The 16,073-nt window shown below is 45.2% G+C and overlaps 1 protein-coding gene across 4 annotated transcripts in view; it reads left to right on the top strand.

Moving 5' to 3' along the window:
- The first annotated feature begins 1,153 nt into the window (after nucleotides 1–1,153).
- Nucleotides 1,154–16,073, top strand: part of ABITRAM (actin binding transcription modulator) — a 46,948-nt gene continuing 32,028 nt past the window's right edge. For all 4 annotated transcript variants that reach the window (XR_013345240.1, XM_077810847.1, XM_077810846.1 and 1 more), the window contains exons 1-2: nucleotides 1,154–1,255; nucleotides 4,610–4,661. Coding sequence is in view for 3 of the 4 variants with exons in the window: in XM_077810847.1 (XP_077666973.1) it covers nucleotides 1,195–1,255; nucleotides 4,610–4,661 (113 nt within the window). In the remaining variant the exon portion in view is untranslated. The remainder of the gene's footprint in view (nucleotides 1,256–4,609; nucleotides 4,662–16,073) is intronic.

The raw sequence follows: 16,073 nt of genomic DNA, 5'->3' as shown, positions 1-16,073 counted from the left end.
GGTCTAAGAGCAGGGGTGAAAATAACTTAAGGGACGCACAGCAGCCGAGGTTCTGAGCAAGGTGGGGGTGGACTCTCGGGCAGAAGAGGCGGGGCTGTGGCTAGACTCCTGTAGCCAGCCCTTCAGCGCGGCCAGGTGGTGATTTAAATGGCCCAGGGCTCCCTGCCATCACCACTTCCCCACGGCTCCGGCAGTGATTTAAAGGGCCTGGGGCTCCGGCTCTTTAAATAGCCACTGGAGCTCCAGGCCACCACCGCTACCCTGGGCTCAGGCAGCGATTTAAAGGGCCTGGGGCTCCAGCTGCTGGCTTACTTTCACCTCTGCCTAAGAGAAGGGCAATGTAGCATCCTTCATGCTACCTCTTACTCAGAAGTATCTGTTTGAAGGACTGAGTGTAGCGAGATTAGAATACACTTGTTAATTTTACATAAATAAATAATATGTAAATATGCATCTAGAGAAACGTTTGATGACTTCATTATTTTTTTTTTGCAATATGTAATTTCATACTTAGGCTCTTCCCTCCCGTTAACCTTAGACCCCTCATAACCTTAATCCAGCCCTGACTCTATGATGCGTTTTTCATGGCCATGAATTTGGTAGGGCCCTACGCATACCGGCGCGTGTGACTGTGCGTGACACGCACCCAGTGTGTGTGTACGCTGTGTGACTGTGCATTAGCATCACGCACACCCACCCTTGTGTGGGGCTGTGCGTGACACGCACCCAGTGTGCACAGGGGCTGGGCGTGTCTGTGCGGAACACGCACGTGCACGGGAGGCTATCCCAAGGGCGCCTGTTCCGAGAGGGTCTCTCCCCAGGCCCCGATTCATGGAGAACGCGGCAGCCGACAGGGATTTCCGCTCAGGCCCCTCGTGGCGCGCTGTTTAACTGCTCAGGCCGGTTACGCGCCGCCGGCAGGGCGGGAATGAGCTTGGAGCAGGCGCGTAACCGCCCAGCGGGGAGCGCGAGCCGTTCTCGCGGCTGCGGGTGAGAAGCCACGTGCTGGCAGGTCACCGCCCATCGCACGTGTCTCAGCGGCGCCGAGCGAGGGGCGGCTCTTCCCGCCTACGGGCAGGAGCCCCTCCCGCCGCCGCCGCCTGGACGCAATCCAGGAAGGGACTCGCGCGCTGATTGGCTCGCGGTGACCCCGTGACTGGAGGGGGCGGTGCCCGCCGCCAGGTGGGAGCGGGAATGGCGGCGGCGGTGACGCCGGGGGTGACGGAGCGGTACTTCACGCGCTGGTACAAGCCAGGTACCCGCCCCTCCCCCCGCGGGGGCTGTGGAGAGGCCGGGCGGGGGGTCGCGCGGGAACGGGGCCAATCCCTGTAACGGGGGGATGGGCCGGGCCGGGCCGGGCCTGCCCGAACCCGCCCGGGGGAGGGGGCTGGTGGCAGAGCTCGGCCCAGGGTCCGCCTCCTTCCCGTGCAGAGCCCGCCGGGCGCGACCCGCTCCTGTGCGGAGCCCGGCCCTCGCCCGCGGGTGCGCTGCGGCTCCCGGCGGCGCGTCCCGCGGGTGCGGGCGAGCGGCGGGTCTGGCCGCTGCCGGGCTGTCAGCTCGTACCCGGCTTAGCCGCTCTCCTCCCTGCCAAGGGGCTGAGCTCGCGGCTGGCGTGAAAGCCCCGCTCAGGCTGTCGCCTGCCGCCCTGGGTGAGCCAGGCCGCACCGTGGAAAGCCCCAGTGAGCCGGGGTGGGGGGGGGGGGAAACGGGTTTTGTGTGATGCGGGACGGGGTGGTGCGTGGCTCTGTGTTGTACATACTTCCCTGGTCGTGTGAGGGCTGGTCTGTGCAGTTACTTTAAGGGCATCGGTGTGAAACGAATGTAGTCGAAGCAGGGTCACTTCCTTGTGTAGATGCAGTTATCTGGGTACAGAGGTGCCTTGTGCCAGGGCAGCTTATTCCAGTAAACTGAAGAGAATAAAAGTCAACATTATAAGGCAGCTGTGTACCAGTCTACCAGAGCCCGCATTAAGGATTGCACATTTAACTATTTGGGTAAGAAAACACTCCCTGCTGACGTGCTGAGACAGCTGCCTTTCATGCTGACCAATGCTGTCTCCTGGTTTTCTTGGACTCATTTGCTAGTCTGCCTGTAGTATCCGTCTGTTGTCTCTTGTTTTATACTTAGATTATAAACTCCTTGGGCCTGCAGGGCTGCCTCTTTGTTCTGTGTTGTACATCAGCTAGTGCCGTGAGGTGGTGGTCTGTCACTGGAGCTGCGAGATGCTGTGAGAATACAAGTACAGTAACTCCTCGCTTAATGTTGTAGTTATATTCCTGAAAAATGCAATTTTAAGTGAAACTATGTTAAGCGAATCCAATTTCCTCATAAAAATGAATGTAAATGAGGGGGGGGGGTTAGGTTCCAGGGAATTTTTTTTTTGCCATCTAGTATTATAGTGGGGAGGTGCCCCCGCCTTATCCCACACAGGCACAGCCCACAGGCACTGGAGACAATGAGGCAGGCAAGGAGGCTGAAGGTGCTGTAGGCTAGGAGAAGCACAGTGGCAGCTTCCCCTACTCTGCAAGCACCAGAGGCAGGGGGCTTAACCCTTGGCTGGCCTGCCCACTCCACCTCATCCCCCAAGCCCCCACCCTTAACCCGCTTCTTCTCCCCCCCTTCCCATTTACTCCTCACGCCATGTCCTAGCTCCTTCCCCTGCCCGCAGCAATCAGCTGGCTTGCAGCATTCAGGAGGCAGGTGAGAGGAGCAAGGACACAGTGCACAGGCTCCCCTTCCCTCCCCTGCCTCCTGAATGCTGCATACCAGCTGATTTCCGCAGGTAGGAGGCAGGGGAGGGAGGCAGGAGGCACACCGCATCCTTGCTCCTCCCCCCTCCATCCTGAACACCGCAAGCGTAGCTGGGGGGGAGCGGGGCAGCGGCGCTCCCCCATTGAGCACAGGTGGTGCCTTGTCAATGCCTTGGCGCCTTTTAAATTTTCACCTATTGAGGGAACAGGAGGAGTGATCCAAAAAAAAAAAAGGCGCCACCCGCTGCGGCGCTTTTACTCATCCAGCGGTGCTCTGGGTCTTCGGCGGGACCTTCAGTGCGGCCGAAGACACCCGGAGTGAGTGAGGGCCCGCCGCCTGAGCGCCACTGGGTGAGTAAATGCGACACAGTGGGTGGCGCCTTTTTTTTTTTTTTTTTTTTTTGGGATCTCTCCACCTGGCTACGTGGTGGCTGCTGCAAGCCAGCTGATTGCCATGGGCAGGAGGTGGGGGGAAGGAGGGAGAAGGCGCTGATCCATGCGGTCTGCAGGCGGGTGGGAAGCACTGTGGGGGCGGGCGTAGAGGAGCTGAGAGGAGGGCTGTTTGCTGTGGACAAAGCAGGCAGCCAGAGGACGTTTTTGTGAAGCATTGCACAACTTTAAATGAAGCACGTTCTGTAATTGAGCAGGGATGTAAGATAGAAACAATGTTAAGCGAGAGGATGTTAAGTGGGGAGTTACTGTAGTACTCCTGAGGAAATTCTGCACCAAAAATTAAAAATTCTCTCCACAATATTTTAAAATTTTGCAAGTTTTGTCAACAAATAAATGCAGAGGTTCTGGCATGGCAGTGGGGAGCACAGGCCACTGGCTTGCTGAAGGTGGAAGATCACCCAACTGCTCCCCCCACCCCTGGGACACAGACTCGGTGGTGAGGCTGCACCCGATCCTGACACAGCACAGGGCCTGGATCTGCCCAAGAAATGCTCTGGGACCCCTGCCCCTCTGCTCCAGGCACACCAGGGGTGGGGCAGGCAGGCTCAACCAGGCAGGATCCAAGTGTGGGGGGAATCTAGGTGTGGGGTGAGAGTATTCTGTGTGGGACAATCTGGGTGCAGGCAGCTCAGTGGGGGGTGTAGGTGTGGATGCACAGAGGCTCGGGGTGGGGAGAGGGAGGTTCCAGGTGCAGGGGCAATGGGACTCTGCAAAGGCTTCCAGGTGAAGCTGGTTGGGGCTCAGCGGTGGGGTCTGGTTGCTGGGAGAATGGGGCTTGGTGGGGCAGGGGTCTGGGTACAACTAGTTGGGGGTCAGTGGTGTGGGGGCTCAGGGTGGTGCAGGGGAAGGGACATCAGAGTTGGGGTTTGAGTGCAAGGAGCTCAGTGGGGGGCGGTCTGGGTGCAGGGATGGGGGTTTGGAGGCAGGGGGTCTGGGTGCAGAGGGCTCCAGATGCAGGGGTTGAGGTTCAATGGGGTGGGGTTTGGGTATGGAGGGCTAGGGGGGTTCTGGATGTACCTGCTGAGGCGTGGCAGGGGTATCTGGGTATGGGAGGTCCAGATGCAAGGGAGTTGGGTGGATTGGGGAGCAGCTCCCTGTACGGTGACTCCTCACCCCACAGTTGAGGAGTGGTGGGGGCAGGAAGCAGGGAAGGATGCTGAGCTTCTTGCATCTGGGGGAGGTTTCTGGGGGTGGATCTGCCACAGCTTTTACAAAGGAAGAAAATATGACTCCTGTTCTACAGATGGGAGAACTGAGGCACAGAGATTGCTCTTCATCACTGAAGTGTGTAGGAACCTTCTTCATGAACTATAAATCCATCTTCGTATGCAGAAATATATTTCAGTGTATTGGTTCTTGCATGTTTCTAGCTTAGTGTAGTGATTGGTTTTGGTTCTTTTTTACAGATGTTAAGGGTAATCTATGTGAGGACCACTGTATATTGCAGCATTCTAATAGGTAAGTAAAATCTGGTTAAATTCTTAGGATATTTGTTTTGCACTACTAGTTTGAAAACACATCTTTAATAGAAAGCTAATGTTTTCAACACTGAAAAGATGATATTTGGGTTTTCTATATTTCAGAGTAAGCACCATCGTTCTTTGATAGCTTCTTTATTAACACTTTAGTTACCCTAAGTACATAGCTAAGTAAATTAGACACAATATTTAGGTTTTAATATTAGAAAACCTAATATGAATGAGAATTTTTGAAATGTTTTCAACAAGCCTTTTATTAAAACATTTCCATTTGATGGTTTAAATTTGGAGTATGTATTTTGCTAGTGTATGATAACCTAAAACTGAAATTCATCAGTCTAGTGAAATGCAAATTACTAGATTAGTTAGTTTTAATTTCTGATGGTTGTAATATGTAAATGTAAAGTATCTTGTCTTACTTAAAAAAAGTCCAAAATATTTTAGTATCAGAAGATATTATGATGGTTTTTATATTTGGTCACAATATACCTACTCTGACTCTAGTTGACAGCATTTGGGCCAAAAACGTTTAAGGAATTATTTTGTAATATAAGTCTCATTTTAAAATTTTTTAGTAATGTTGCTGAGTATGTCTCCTGTAAGTTGCAAATATGAACAAATGGCCTCCCATTTTTAAAATGCGGTTTTACCGTGAAAATCATTGGGTAAGAATGTTATCAGGGTACTCAGCAGCTCTCTTTTTGTGCATTTGGAATTGGGTCTGCTTAAACTAGTTGCTAAGTTTGTAGTTCTGTTAGTCCTGTAGTCAGCACAACTCGGAGTGTAAGTTGGATTCAATTCCTTCTGCATTCTCAACAGAACTGAGTACAAAATTACAGTTGTTAAGCCATAGGGCTACTCATTGCCTGCAGAACCTCTACTACTAGCGATTTATGCATGAGAAGGCAGAACATAACTTGAGTTTCAGAGCTCAGGCAAGGTTTGCAGGGTGGGTACCTGTAAAATTATTGTAACTTGTAAAAGTTTTAGTAATATGTATAAAAATCACTAAGATGACATTGAGTCCCATGATGCCACTTTCCAATGAGGCCTGTTTTTTTAAAGGAAACCTACTGACTTTATCTTAAATTAAAAATTTTTTTAAAGCAGATTTAAAAAGATTGGAATGTATTTTAAAACTTTGATTAATGTGAATTGAGAAGCTGTGTAATCTCCTGAGGCTACAATTGTAGTAAGGAACATAAGAATGGCCATACTGGGTCAGACCAAGGAAGGCATCTGAATGGTGCCTATCAGGACATGAAGATCAGTACTACGGGAAGACACACAGGGAACACTTAGTTTTAGAAGCAGTCTGTGCTCTACTATTATGATTGGGTCTCTGATTCTGACAAAAAGTGGAAGTATTAAGTCATATTAAATGAGAAAAAAAATTAGACCTTCCAGGGTGGGAGGATATTGGTCTTGGGTCCTGTTTTGTTTCTTTCAAGTATAAAAAATGCCCAGCTTCATTCAAAAAGGCTGTTTTGTTTTTTTTCTGATTCTTTTCAAATATTAGAGCACCAGGTCATGTCTACCCTGGAATATTTTATGGTTACTTCAACTTGTAAAATTAACATTACAAAGGACATGTACCAAGTACATCTTGGGCACAGCCACAAATCTAAATCACTGCAAGCTGAGTAATTGAGGGCAAGAGATTCAACTTTGTTTTAATTCATTTAACACCATAAACATTTGTAAGAAAGATGTATCTTGTTGATTTATTTCTCCCTCCAGTTAAGGTGTGAGAGCTGACAATAAACATCTCTGAAGTCTTCCAGCACAATAGGGAAGAATAGACTTAATGTTCCTGATTTTTCTTGGGTACAAATCAAGAAATTTAGAAAAATACACAGCAGAAAACCTCATTTCAGTCTTGTTTCTTAAACACAAAGAGCAAAGGGGATACGCATCCTCTTTTAAAATCCTTTACTGGTCACATTGAACAACTGTTGAAGACTCCTGCTGTTCCTTTGTCTGCTTGCAACTCTGATCTTCCAGTCCTGCTAAAAATCGTAAGGCTGATAATAAAGTAGAAAACAGTCATATTCGTTCATACTCAGCTTTGTACAGACTACATTAATAATCTAGTGATTCAGCTAATCTTTTAAAATTGGATTAGGAGCTATTTATTCCTACTTCTAAAACTCTTTGGTACTTGGGGCTTCCTCCAAAGTGAAGAACCTCTTCCTCTCCAAGTTCCTGAGCAAGGGGATGGGGAGCTCCATGTACTCCCTAGATTCTTCAACAGGACTGAAACATTGGGTTTCACACAATCCCTTTCTTCAGTCACTATCCTCATGAATGGGGCTGGGGAGTAACAGAAGTCCATGAAGGCCTGGAAGCCCTCTTCTCTCTCTGAAGCAGGGAGTTCACAGAGAGAAGCCTCCAGATCCCTATATGAAGCAGGGATTAGTGGGTGGGGTCGTGGGGAGGAAAGGAGTGGGGAATTCTTTACTTGCAGGGACTCCTCTGCAATTCCCAGAGCGGAGTTACGCTGCTGCTGAAGAGCAGGCAGACACATGTGCATAGAGAGGGGAGCCCACTTTGCTGTTCTTGAGCCCACCCAGTCTCTCTTCCTGAAAGTAACTTCATTAAAAAACAAACGACAAAAAAAACACTTCCAAGAAAGAACACTAGGCATGCTATTAAAGGGACTTCTATCCAACTTGGATACTTAACATTCAAGATGAAAGTGTTGCTTTAATGACATTAAATGGAAAAAATAATTTCTCTTCTTGCATTTGTTATACACACTGAAAATAAATTGAAATGGGAAATTAATCACTTGTAATCTTTTTATATTGTCAGCATCTTTTGTATTCAAGCCCTTATTTTGTACCCTTTAGATTAGTATATTATTAATAAGGTTTGCTCTAATAGGGCTAGTCCCGTGAAAATATCAATGTCCTCTCCCTGCCCTATTCTTAAAGCCAGGTCTAAATGCAGCGGCCTGGTATGGAGGCCTAAGTGTCCCTGACCACTCCTAGCTGCTGAGAGGGGGTAGAACTTGTTCCCCTTCTCTTCTTCTGCAGAAGGGCTAATGCCATTCTGTGTTTTTCCTCTTACTGCTTCCTGTCTTCTCCAGAAGCAGTGTAGACATTTTTCCTGTTCTTAATGGTATGCACACTGCATCTCAAGCAAGAGCAAAGTAGTAGTGGGCAGTTAGAGCTGCTCCTCTTCTGAAGAGTTTCCAGCAACAGAGGATGACATTTAAGTCTCTAGTGTTCCTGAATGTAGCTGGCCTCAGCTTGAATGCTAGTCACCAATAGGAAAAGACCCATGCCAGGGCATAACCCTGGGTGATAATGGACCAGTAAAAGAAGCTGGGGGAGGGACCCTTCTAAATAAAGTAAATGGAAAAAGTGAAGACTAAAATGATATACTAACAAAGGCAGGAAGCTGAGAATCAACAGACATGCAACCACTCTGTTTCAAGCCATAGGCAGTTGGGAAGGAACTGGGTGGCAGTGGTCCGCACCTCCTTATATGCCCTCGTTTGGAGGTAAGAGGCACTCCTCTGCACAGGCCTGCAGATTCTATGTTCTCTGATTGATAGTGCACACACATGCTATGGCAGAACACCCATAGGGACATATACTCAAAGAAGTATATAATCAGGTCAGCCTGCTTCTGCTGCTGCCAGGGAAGCAATTTTAGGCAGGAGCAAGATAGAACCCTCTCACCTTGCATAAAACACTCCTATATGCTGGCTGTAAATATCTGCCAAAGAACCTTTTCTATTGACTGAGGACTATTTTTACTCCTGGGGGAATCCTGTGCCAAAAAATTTAAAATTCTGTGCCCAATATTTTAAATTTCTGCATATTTTGTCAGAATAACACTATCTCACCATTTTCAATTATTTTGGTAATTTATTTCAAATACCTGTCAGCAAGTATGTCTGTAACAATAGAGACAAGAAAACCCAATTCCCCCGGAAGTAGAGAGTTAAAGAAGCCTCTATGACAACCCAGTTCCTGTTTCTCTGTTATGCTTTTGTTGGGTGCCTCAGTTTGGGTGTTTTCACATGTGCCACCTGGGCATATTTTAGGGGGAAAACTCTGCCCCTCTGGTCTCAGACATGCACATCCCCTTGCCCAGCTGCAGGGCACTCCTTGGCTCACACATCTGCATCAGTTGCCCCCCAGAGCCCTGCTGCAGGTTGCCCAGGCACCTACACCCCTTACCCCCGAGCCCAGCTGCAGGGTGCCATGCCCCAGCCCAGACACCGACACCTTCTACCCCCCAGACACCTGCACCCCCAGAGCCCAGCTGCAGGGTGCCCCCAAGACCAGACACCCACCCCCCAGAGCCCAGCTGTGGGGTAGGCCCAAGTCCAGACACCCACAGCCCCTACTGCACAGAGCCTAAGGATTCAAGGGAAAAACATCCTAATGCTGAGTCTCGGGCTTGTATGGAGTTTCCTGCATGGTGCCTTCTTCCTTCAGGATGTGCCAGGAACCACAGCTGCCCAGCACCCTTCCCTCCCCTCTACCCCAGCAGTGTCCTGTATTTGTGAGCTGGACTCTGCTGGGTTCAATGGCCCCTAGTGGCAGCCAGGAGCTCTGCAGCACCAGTTCTATGGGGAACAACAAAATTCTGTGCAGAACATTAATTCTGCACAAGTTATGCAGTGGCACAGAATTCCCCCAGGAGTGTACTTTAGCCTTGCTTATTGATCTATCTTACCACAGGCAGACTTTTAGGAAAATTATTATTCTCCAGATGCTAATGGAGAAGCTGGATCTGCCTTAGGTCTCAAAGATTTTTGGCCCTTTAAAATACAAGCAGGCTGGCCTCATTTTGAGACCAGTTGCGAGGATTGGGTACCCCAGAACATTGTTTCACTTAATTTCTGATGGCAGTCAGCTAAGGTGCTGCTTCTACTGGAACTGCAGCTGCTCAGGCTGGTTCTAGACCTCGTGGCTTTGGCAATATTTCTGTATTCTTTCCCTAGTTTCCCTAGTTTGGTGGTGCGCTGAAGTAGCTCCCTACAACACTGCCTTTCTCAGACTCTTCTAGCTGTGTAGATAAAGTTGCTTTTGAGTTGTCAGAGCCTCTTTCCGATGAGGAGGAAGGGTGTCTTAGACACTAGGGCTCAAGTGTCAGCGACCCTGGTGTGGGTTGTCTTTGACTAACATCTGAGGAGGTTGACATTTATTCACATTGATGGCTTCCATTGGCAACATTGCCTTCTCAGCATGCTGTGCTTAATTGTTTTCCTTGAGGTGTAATGTTCTCCATCTAAAACTATTAGATTTGATGCTATTGTTATAAAAATTATTTTTTTGTCACTGGTTTTCTTGTCTAAATTTGAGACTCAGAGAGCTTGGGTATTAAGCTCAACCCCTTTAAGCCATGATCGTCATCTCCAGGATTCATACAAACATTAGATCAATTCTATTATAGTTGAATCACTGGACTTACAAATCTGCATTACTGAGTGTCTTCAAGTACACTGCTCATCACCCTGCAATGCTTTATGAGTAAAAGAACAGAATCAACTTTGTTTATAGCCGTTTAAGCAAAGATACCTCTTCTCTAGACTTTAGTCCTCAGTTAGGTGGTGGTATTGCTTAGGCCTGGTTTACACTACAGAGTTAGGTTGAGGTAGGGCTATTTACACTGACCTAACTCTTAAGCGTCTACATTACAGTGCTGCTCCTGCTAATGTAAGTTGCCCACTACATTGATGTAGTAACTCCACCTCCCCGAGAGGCGTAGTGCTTAGGTCGATGTAGTTAAGGTGATGCAGTGTTTAAACAGACACTGCATGACTTACATCTCCTGTTGGCTGTCAGCCCAGTACGGGGCTCACAGCAGGTGCCCCCCCATTCCCATCAAACTCTGTTAGCCCCAGGATGAGGGGCTGACAGCAGGAGCCCAAGACAAAATGTGAAATAATAACAACTGTGAAACTGACAAGAATGTCAGTTTCAGTGGTGGTAGGCTCCCTGCTGTGAAATTGTGCTCTGTCCTGGGGGGGGTTGAGGGCTCCAGCTGTGAGCCCCATGTAGCTGTCAGTGCCCCACAATACCCCACTTCAGTCAGTGGAAGCACTGTTTGGTGAAGACACGCACCACTGGCAGAAGGAGGGTAGTTGATTTAATTGCTGTGGCGGCTGTAGATCAATCTAATTTAGGTTGATCAAATTTTGTTGTGTAGACATGCCCTTACGTATTTGAGGTTTCCTAATAGCAGGGCCCCATGTACTCTGTGGCACAAGCCATTTCTCTTGTTCTTCAATTCCAGTCTGTCGGCTCAGAAGCAATGATGGCATTGAATTCAGTCTTTCAACTATTTTTGCCTTGTACACGCTTCACAGGTTAATTAGTCTCCTAAAACTTTTTCTTCTGTGTTCATCCAGCGCATCCTCAGTCTTCCTCTATTTCTAGTTCTTTGCACTCTGGGTGTGAATCACCAGATATGTTATACTTTCCAGGTCTGTTTTGACACATGTCCAAAGCATTGTAGTTGTCTGTCTTGAATCTTTTGCAACAGTGTCATTTCTTGTCTTAGCTGTTTTCTTATAACTTAAATTATTTTCCGCTGTCCTGAAACTCTCAGCCAGTTCATTTCTGCAGTCAACATCTTTCCTTCCTCAGCTTACCTCATACTCCAGACATTCCAACCCATACAGTGGTATTGATATGGCACTGTCTCATATACACTAATTTTTATTTCTATTGACATGTCATTAGCCTTCCAGATCTTGCAGCTTTTCTGAGTACAGTAGCAGCTAGTTATTCTTCTTATGCCGTCGTCATAATTCCCATTCTTTGATAGTAGTTCTCCAAGGTACATATTTTTCCCCTTGGTCTAGTTCTTTGTCTTTGACTTCAATCTTTATCTCTTCCTCGTGTCTTCCAGTTGCCATAATTTTTGTAATCTCTACTGATCTTCAGTCTGGATTTTCTGTTTTCCTAGTCTGCCTTCTACAAATTCTCTGTAAATCTTAATTGGTCAATGGTACGAGATTAGTAACATCTGCCAATCTAAGGTTATTTTCTGTTGTTCCACATAACTCTTTCCGTTTAATCTCTCAATGCTACAGCCATTACTGCTTCCAGTACCATGCTGAACAAATCTGGTGACAGCATGCATCCTTGTCTCACTCCTACAGTCATCCTGAACGATTCCATCAACTTCTTGTCTTTTGTAACCACACTTATTGACTTGCTGTAGATGTCTTCTATCAGTTTGATTTCTCAGGGATACATATATTCTCAAAACTTGCCATAATGCCTTCTGCCAAATACTATCAAAAGCTTGTATGAAGTTTATAAAGTAGTTGTAACAGGTTTAGTTGTGTTTTGTATACATCTCTGATATGTCTCATCACAATTAGCTGATTTTATTATAGTTTCTTAGTTGAAGTCTGGCCTATTCCTCCGCAAACGCTGCATCCACATATCTTTTCGTTGTCCTCTGCTGCATCTCAGTGAATGCTTTTCCTGGTATGCTCAATAAGTTGGTTCCTCTATAGTTCTTGCATTCAGTCTTCTCTCTTTATGGATTTGGTACTATTTTCACTTTCCCCCCATTTACTTAGCATTTTCTTTTGTGGAACAGCTCTGTGGTTATGTTGTTTCCCAGAACCTTTTCCTAACTTTCTATAAAGATCTTTGCTATTTCGCCTAAAAATTCCGGCACCTGCTCTCCCTTATTTGTACTGGGGAGCGTCTCCAGGACAGTTTAATCCACTGCATTCTGCAGGTTGCACAGTTCTTCAGAATATTCTTTATGTTGTTTGTTCATCCTCAGTTACTTGGCTGTGCTTGTCTTTCATGGCTGACATCTTCAACTCCTATGCCCCGCTCAGTTCTCTTATTTTATGGTACAACATGTTTGTTCCTCTTCACGTATTCTTCTGCTTTTTTATATTGTTTGTAGGGCTGTCAAGTGATTAAAAAAATTAATCATGATTAATCGCACTGTTAAAGAATAATAGAATACCATTTATTTAAATGTTTTTGGTTGTTTTCTACTTTTTCAAATGATTTCAGTTACCACACAGTACAAAGTGTACAGTGCTCACTGTATATTTATTACAAATATTTGCACAGACAAAAAATATTTTTCAATTCACCCAATACAAATAATGTAGTGTAATCTCTAACATGAAAGCTGAATTTACAAATATAGAATTATGTACAAAAATATAACTGCACTCAAAAATAACAATGTAAAACTTCAGAGTCCACAAGTCTACTCAGTCCTATTTCTTGTTTGTCTGAGTGATTGGCTGAACAAGTTTGTTTACATTTGCAGGAGATAATGCTGCCTGCTTGTTTACGTCACCTGAAAGTGACAATAGGTGTTTGCATGGCATTGTTATAGCCGGCATTGCAAGATATTTACATGCCAGATGCGCTAAAGATTCAGATGTCCCTTCATGCTTCAACCACCCTTCCAGAGGACATCCGTCCATGCTGATGATGGGTTCCGCTGGATAGCGATCCAAAGCAGTGTGGACTGATGCATATTCATTTTCATCATCTGAATCAGATGCTACCATCAGAAGGTTGATTTTCTTTTTTGGTGGTTCAGTTCTGTAGTTTCCGCATTGGAGTGTTGTTCTTTTAAGACTTCTGAAAACATGCTCCACACCTCATCCTTCTCAGATTTTGGAGGGCACTTCAGATTCTTAAATCTTGGGTCAAGTGCTGTGGCTATCTTTAGAAATTTCACACTGGTGTCAAATTTGCAGTGAAAGTGTTCTTAAAATGAACAACATGTGCTGGGTCATCATCCAAGACTGCTGTAACATGAAATATATGGCAGAATGCGGGTAAAACAGAGCAGGAGACATAAAATTCTCCCCCAAGGAGTTCAGTCACACATTTAATAAACACATTATTTTTTAAAGAGTGTCATCCGCATAGAAGCATGTTCTCTGGAATGATGGCTGAAGCATGAAGAGGCATACAAATCTCGAGCGCATCTGGTATGTAAATATCTTTTGATGCCAGCTACAACAGTGCCATACAAACGCCTATTCTCACTTCCAGGTGACATTGTAATTAAGAAGCGGCCAGCATTATGTCCCGTAAATGCAAACAAACTTGTCTCTTAGCGATTTGCTGAACAAGAAGTAGGACTGAGTGAACTTGTAGGCTCTAAAGTTTTACATTGTTCTGTTTTTGAGCACAGTAATGTAACAAAAAATTACATTTGTAAGTTGCACTTTCATGATAGAGACTGCACTACAGTACTTGTATGAAGTGAACTGAAAAATAGGATTTCTTATAATTTTTAGTGCAAATATTTGTAATAAAAAATATAAATGAGCACTGTACATTTTGTATTCTGTGTTGTAATTGAAATCAATATATTTGAAAATGTAGAAAAACATCCAAAAATATTTAATACATTTCAATTGGTATTCTATTGTTTAACAGTGCGATTAATCTTTTTAATAATGATTAATTTTGAGTTAATCACACAAGTTAACTGCGATTAAATTCAACAGCCCTAGTCATAAGGGCTAGAAACACTTTTTAAAAACAAAAGCTGAGCATAATTCTGTATCAAATCCATGGCATATTTTGTATTGGGTACTACCCTAGTATACATCTCCTTTTGTAGGGAATGAGGTTTTTAGCTCTAGGCCTGATGTTACACAGCCAATTCACTTTTAATATGTGCATATTACTACGAGGTGATAATGCCTAGACCGTACTTTGACTTAATCTGCCTTTAAAAAACAATAATTGTACATCATAGTCCACAGGGCCTCCAGTTTCCAATGTATTTTTGATACAAAATTATGTTTTGTAACATTACTAGTCTTGATAAGAGTGAATTTAAAGTCTATTTGATTCTCATTTGAGAAACATCCCCTCTTATAATAAAGCTTAGTCAGCTCCAAGAAACTCCTCCTTCTTAAAATGTACCAAAACACTTAGCCAGTTAAAGGGGATTAACTCATTTCTAGAACTTTAGCTAGCTGTGCTCTCATTTCATAGCCTTGATGCCTCTTTAACTTTTACTATATTGTCCTATTCTGCTATTCACTGTCTGAGTGTTTTCTGGAACTCATAAAGCTGCTGACTTTAAAATACATTCTAAAATTCAATGGTTATATGTAAAACAAGGAAATACCTTACAGAGGTGATAGTGTCACCTAGGAAACCTGGCTGTTACATTTGAGGAAAGATCACTTAAAACTAAAATATAAGATTAAAAATAGCATAGATTGCAGTGCAGATGTGTGACATTTAGGTAATCAGCATACCTTGACTCTGGTTGATCTGTCAGTTGAGCAAGTTTGCAACTGCTGTCATAATAGTTTGATAGATTTCACTCGTAAACGACCTGTGAAATTTCCTATTTGCAGGTTTCAGAGTAGCAGCCGTGTTAGTCTGTATTCACAAAAAGAAAAGGATGAAAGCATCCGATGAAGTGAGCTGTAGCTCACGAAAGCTTATGCTCAGATAAATTGGTTAGTCTCTAAGGTGCCACAAGTACTCCTTTTCTTTTTCCTATTTGCAGTTGTTCTTATATGGCATCTGTATAAAACTTGTTCAGTTTGCAAGTAAAAAGATGGCTTTAACTACCTGCTTTGCAATTTCAATCTGCCATCTGAAAATAAAGCATGGATGCTTAATGAATTGTGTATCAGCGATGACAGATCTGCAGGCCAATTTCCAGCTAGTGATACAACTGTGCAATCCCCAAAGTTTCAAGTGAGTTGCGCACATGGAAGTGAGGGTTGAATTTGGCTCTGCAGTTGTAATTTTAAAATGTAGGAAGGGGGCAATGGATATAAAACTTGTCATGGAAGCAAGCAGGTATAGTTGACATACAGGGTGTGTCTTCACTGCAAAGTTAACTTGAATGATTGGCACTCAAGTGTGAGCAGTCACACAGCAAAACCATACCTGAATTACTCTCTCTGCATTGGTGTGCACTTAACCATGTGGTTGTTAAGACTTCTGGAGCTTTACCTCCTTGTCCTTTGCTCTGTTGTAAGCTGAGCCTCTGATTTAGTGGTCCCTAACCTTTCTTGTGGGAATAGCATATTGCTATTCCCAGAAGACTCTGGTGGGTGCCAGACACCCTGCCATCGAAATGCCGCTGAGAAGCAGGAGTGGCAAGAAATGGCGCCCTTGGGCACTGCGTTGGGGACCACTGCTCTCATTCTTTCCCAGTGAATTGTGGGAAGGTATTGGAGGACTGTCAGTACTTAGAATATCAGGGTTGGAAGGGACCTCAGGAGGTCATCTAGTCCAACCCCCTGCTCAAAGCAGGACCAATCCCCAATTAAATCATCCCAGCCAGGGCTTGTCAAGCCTGACCTTAAAAACCTCCCTAGGTAACACATTCCAGTGTTTCACCACCCTCTTAGTGAAAAAGTTTTTCCTAATATCCAACCTAAACCTCC

Source organism: Eretmochelys imbricata, chromosome 2 (genome assembly GCF_965152235.1).
Source record: "Eretmochelys imbricata isolate rEreImb1 chromosome 2, rEreImb1.hap1, whole genome shotgun sequence".
Lineage (NCBI taxonomy): Eukaryota > Metazoa > Chordata > Testudines > Cheloniidae > Eretmochelys > Eretmochelys imbricata.
This window is presented reverse-complemented; position numbering and strand designations above follow the sequence as displayed.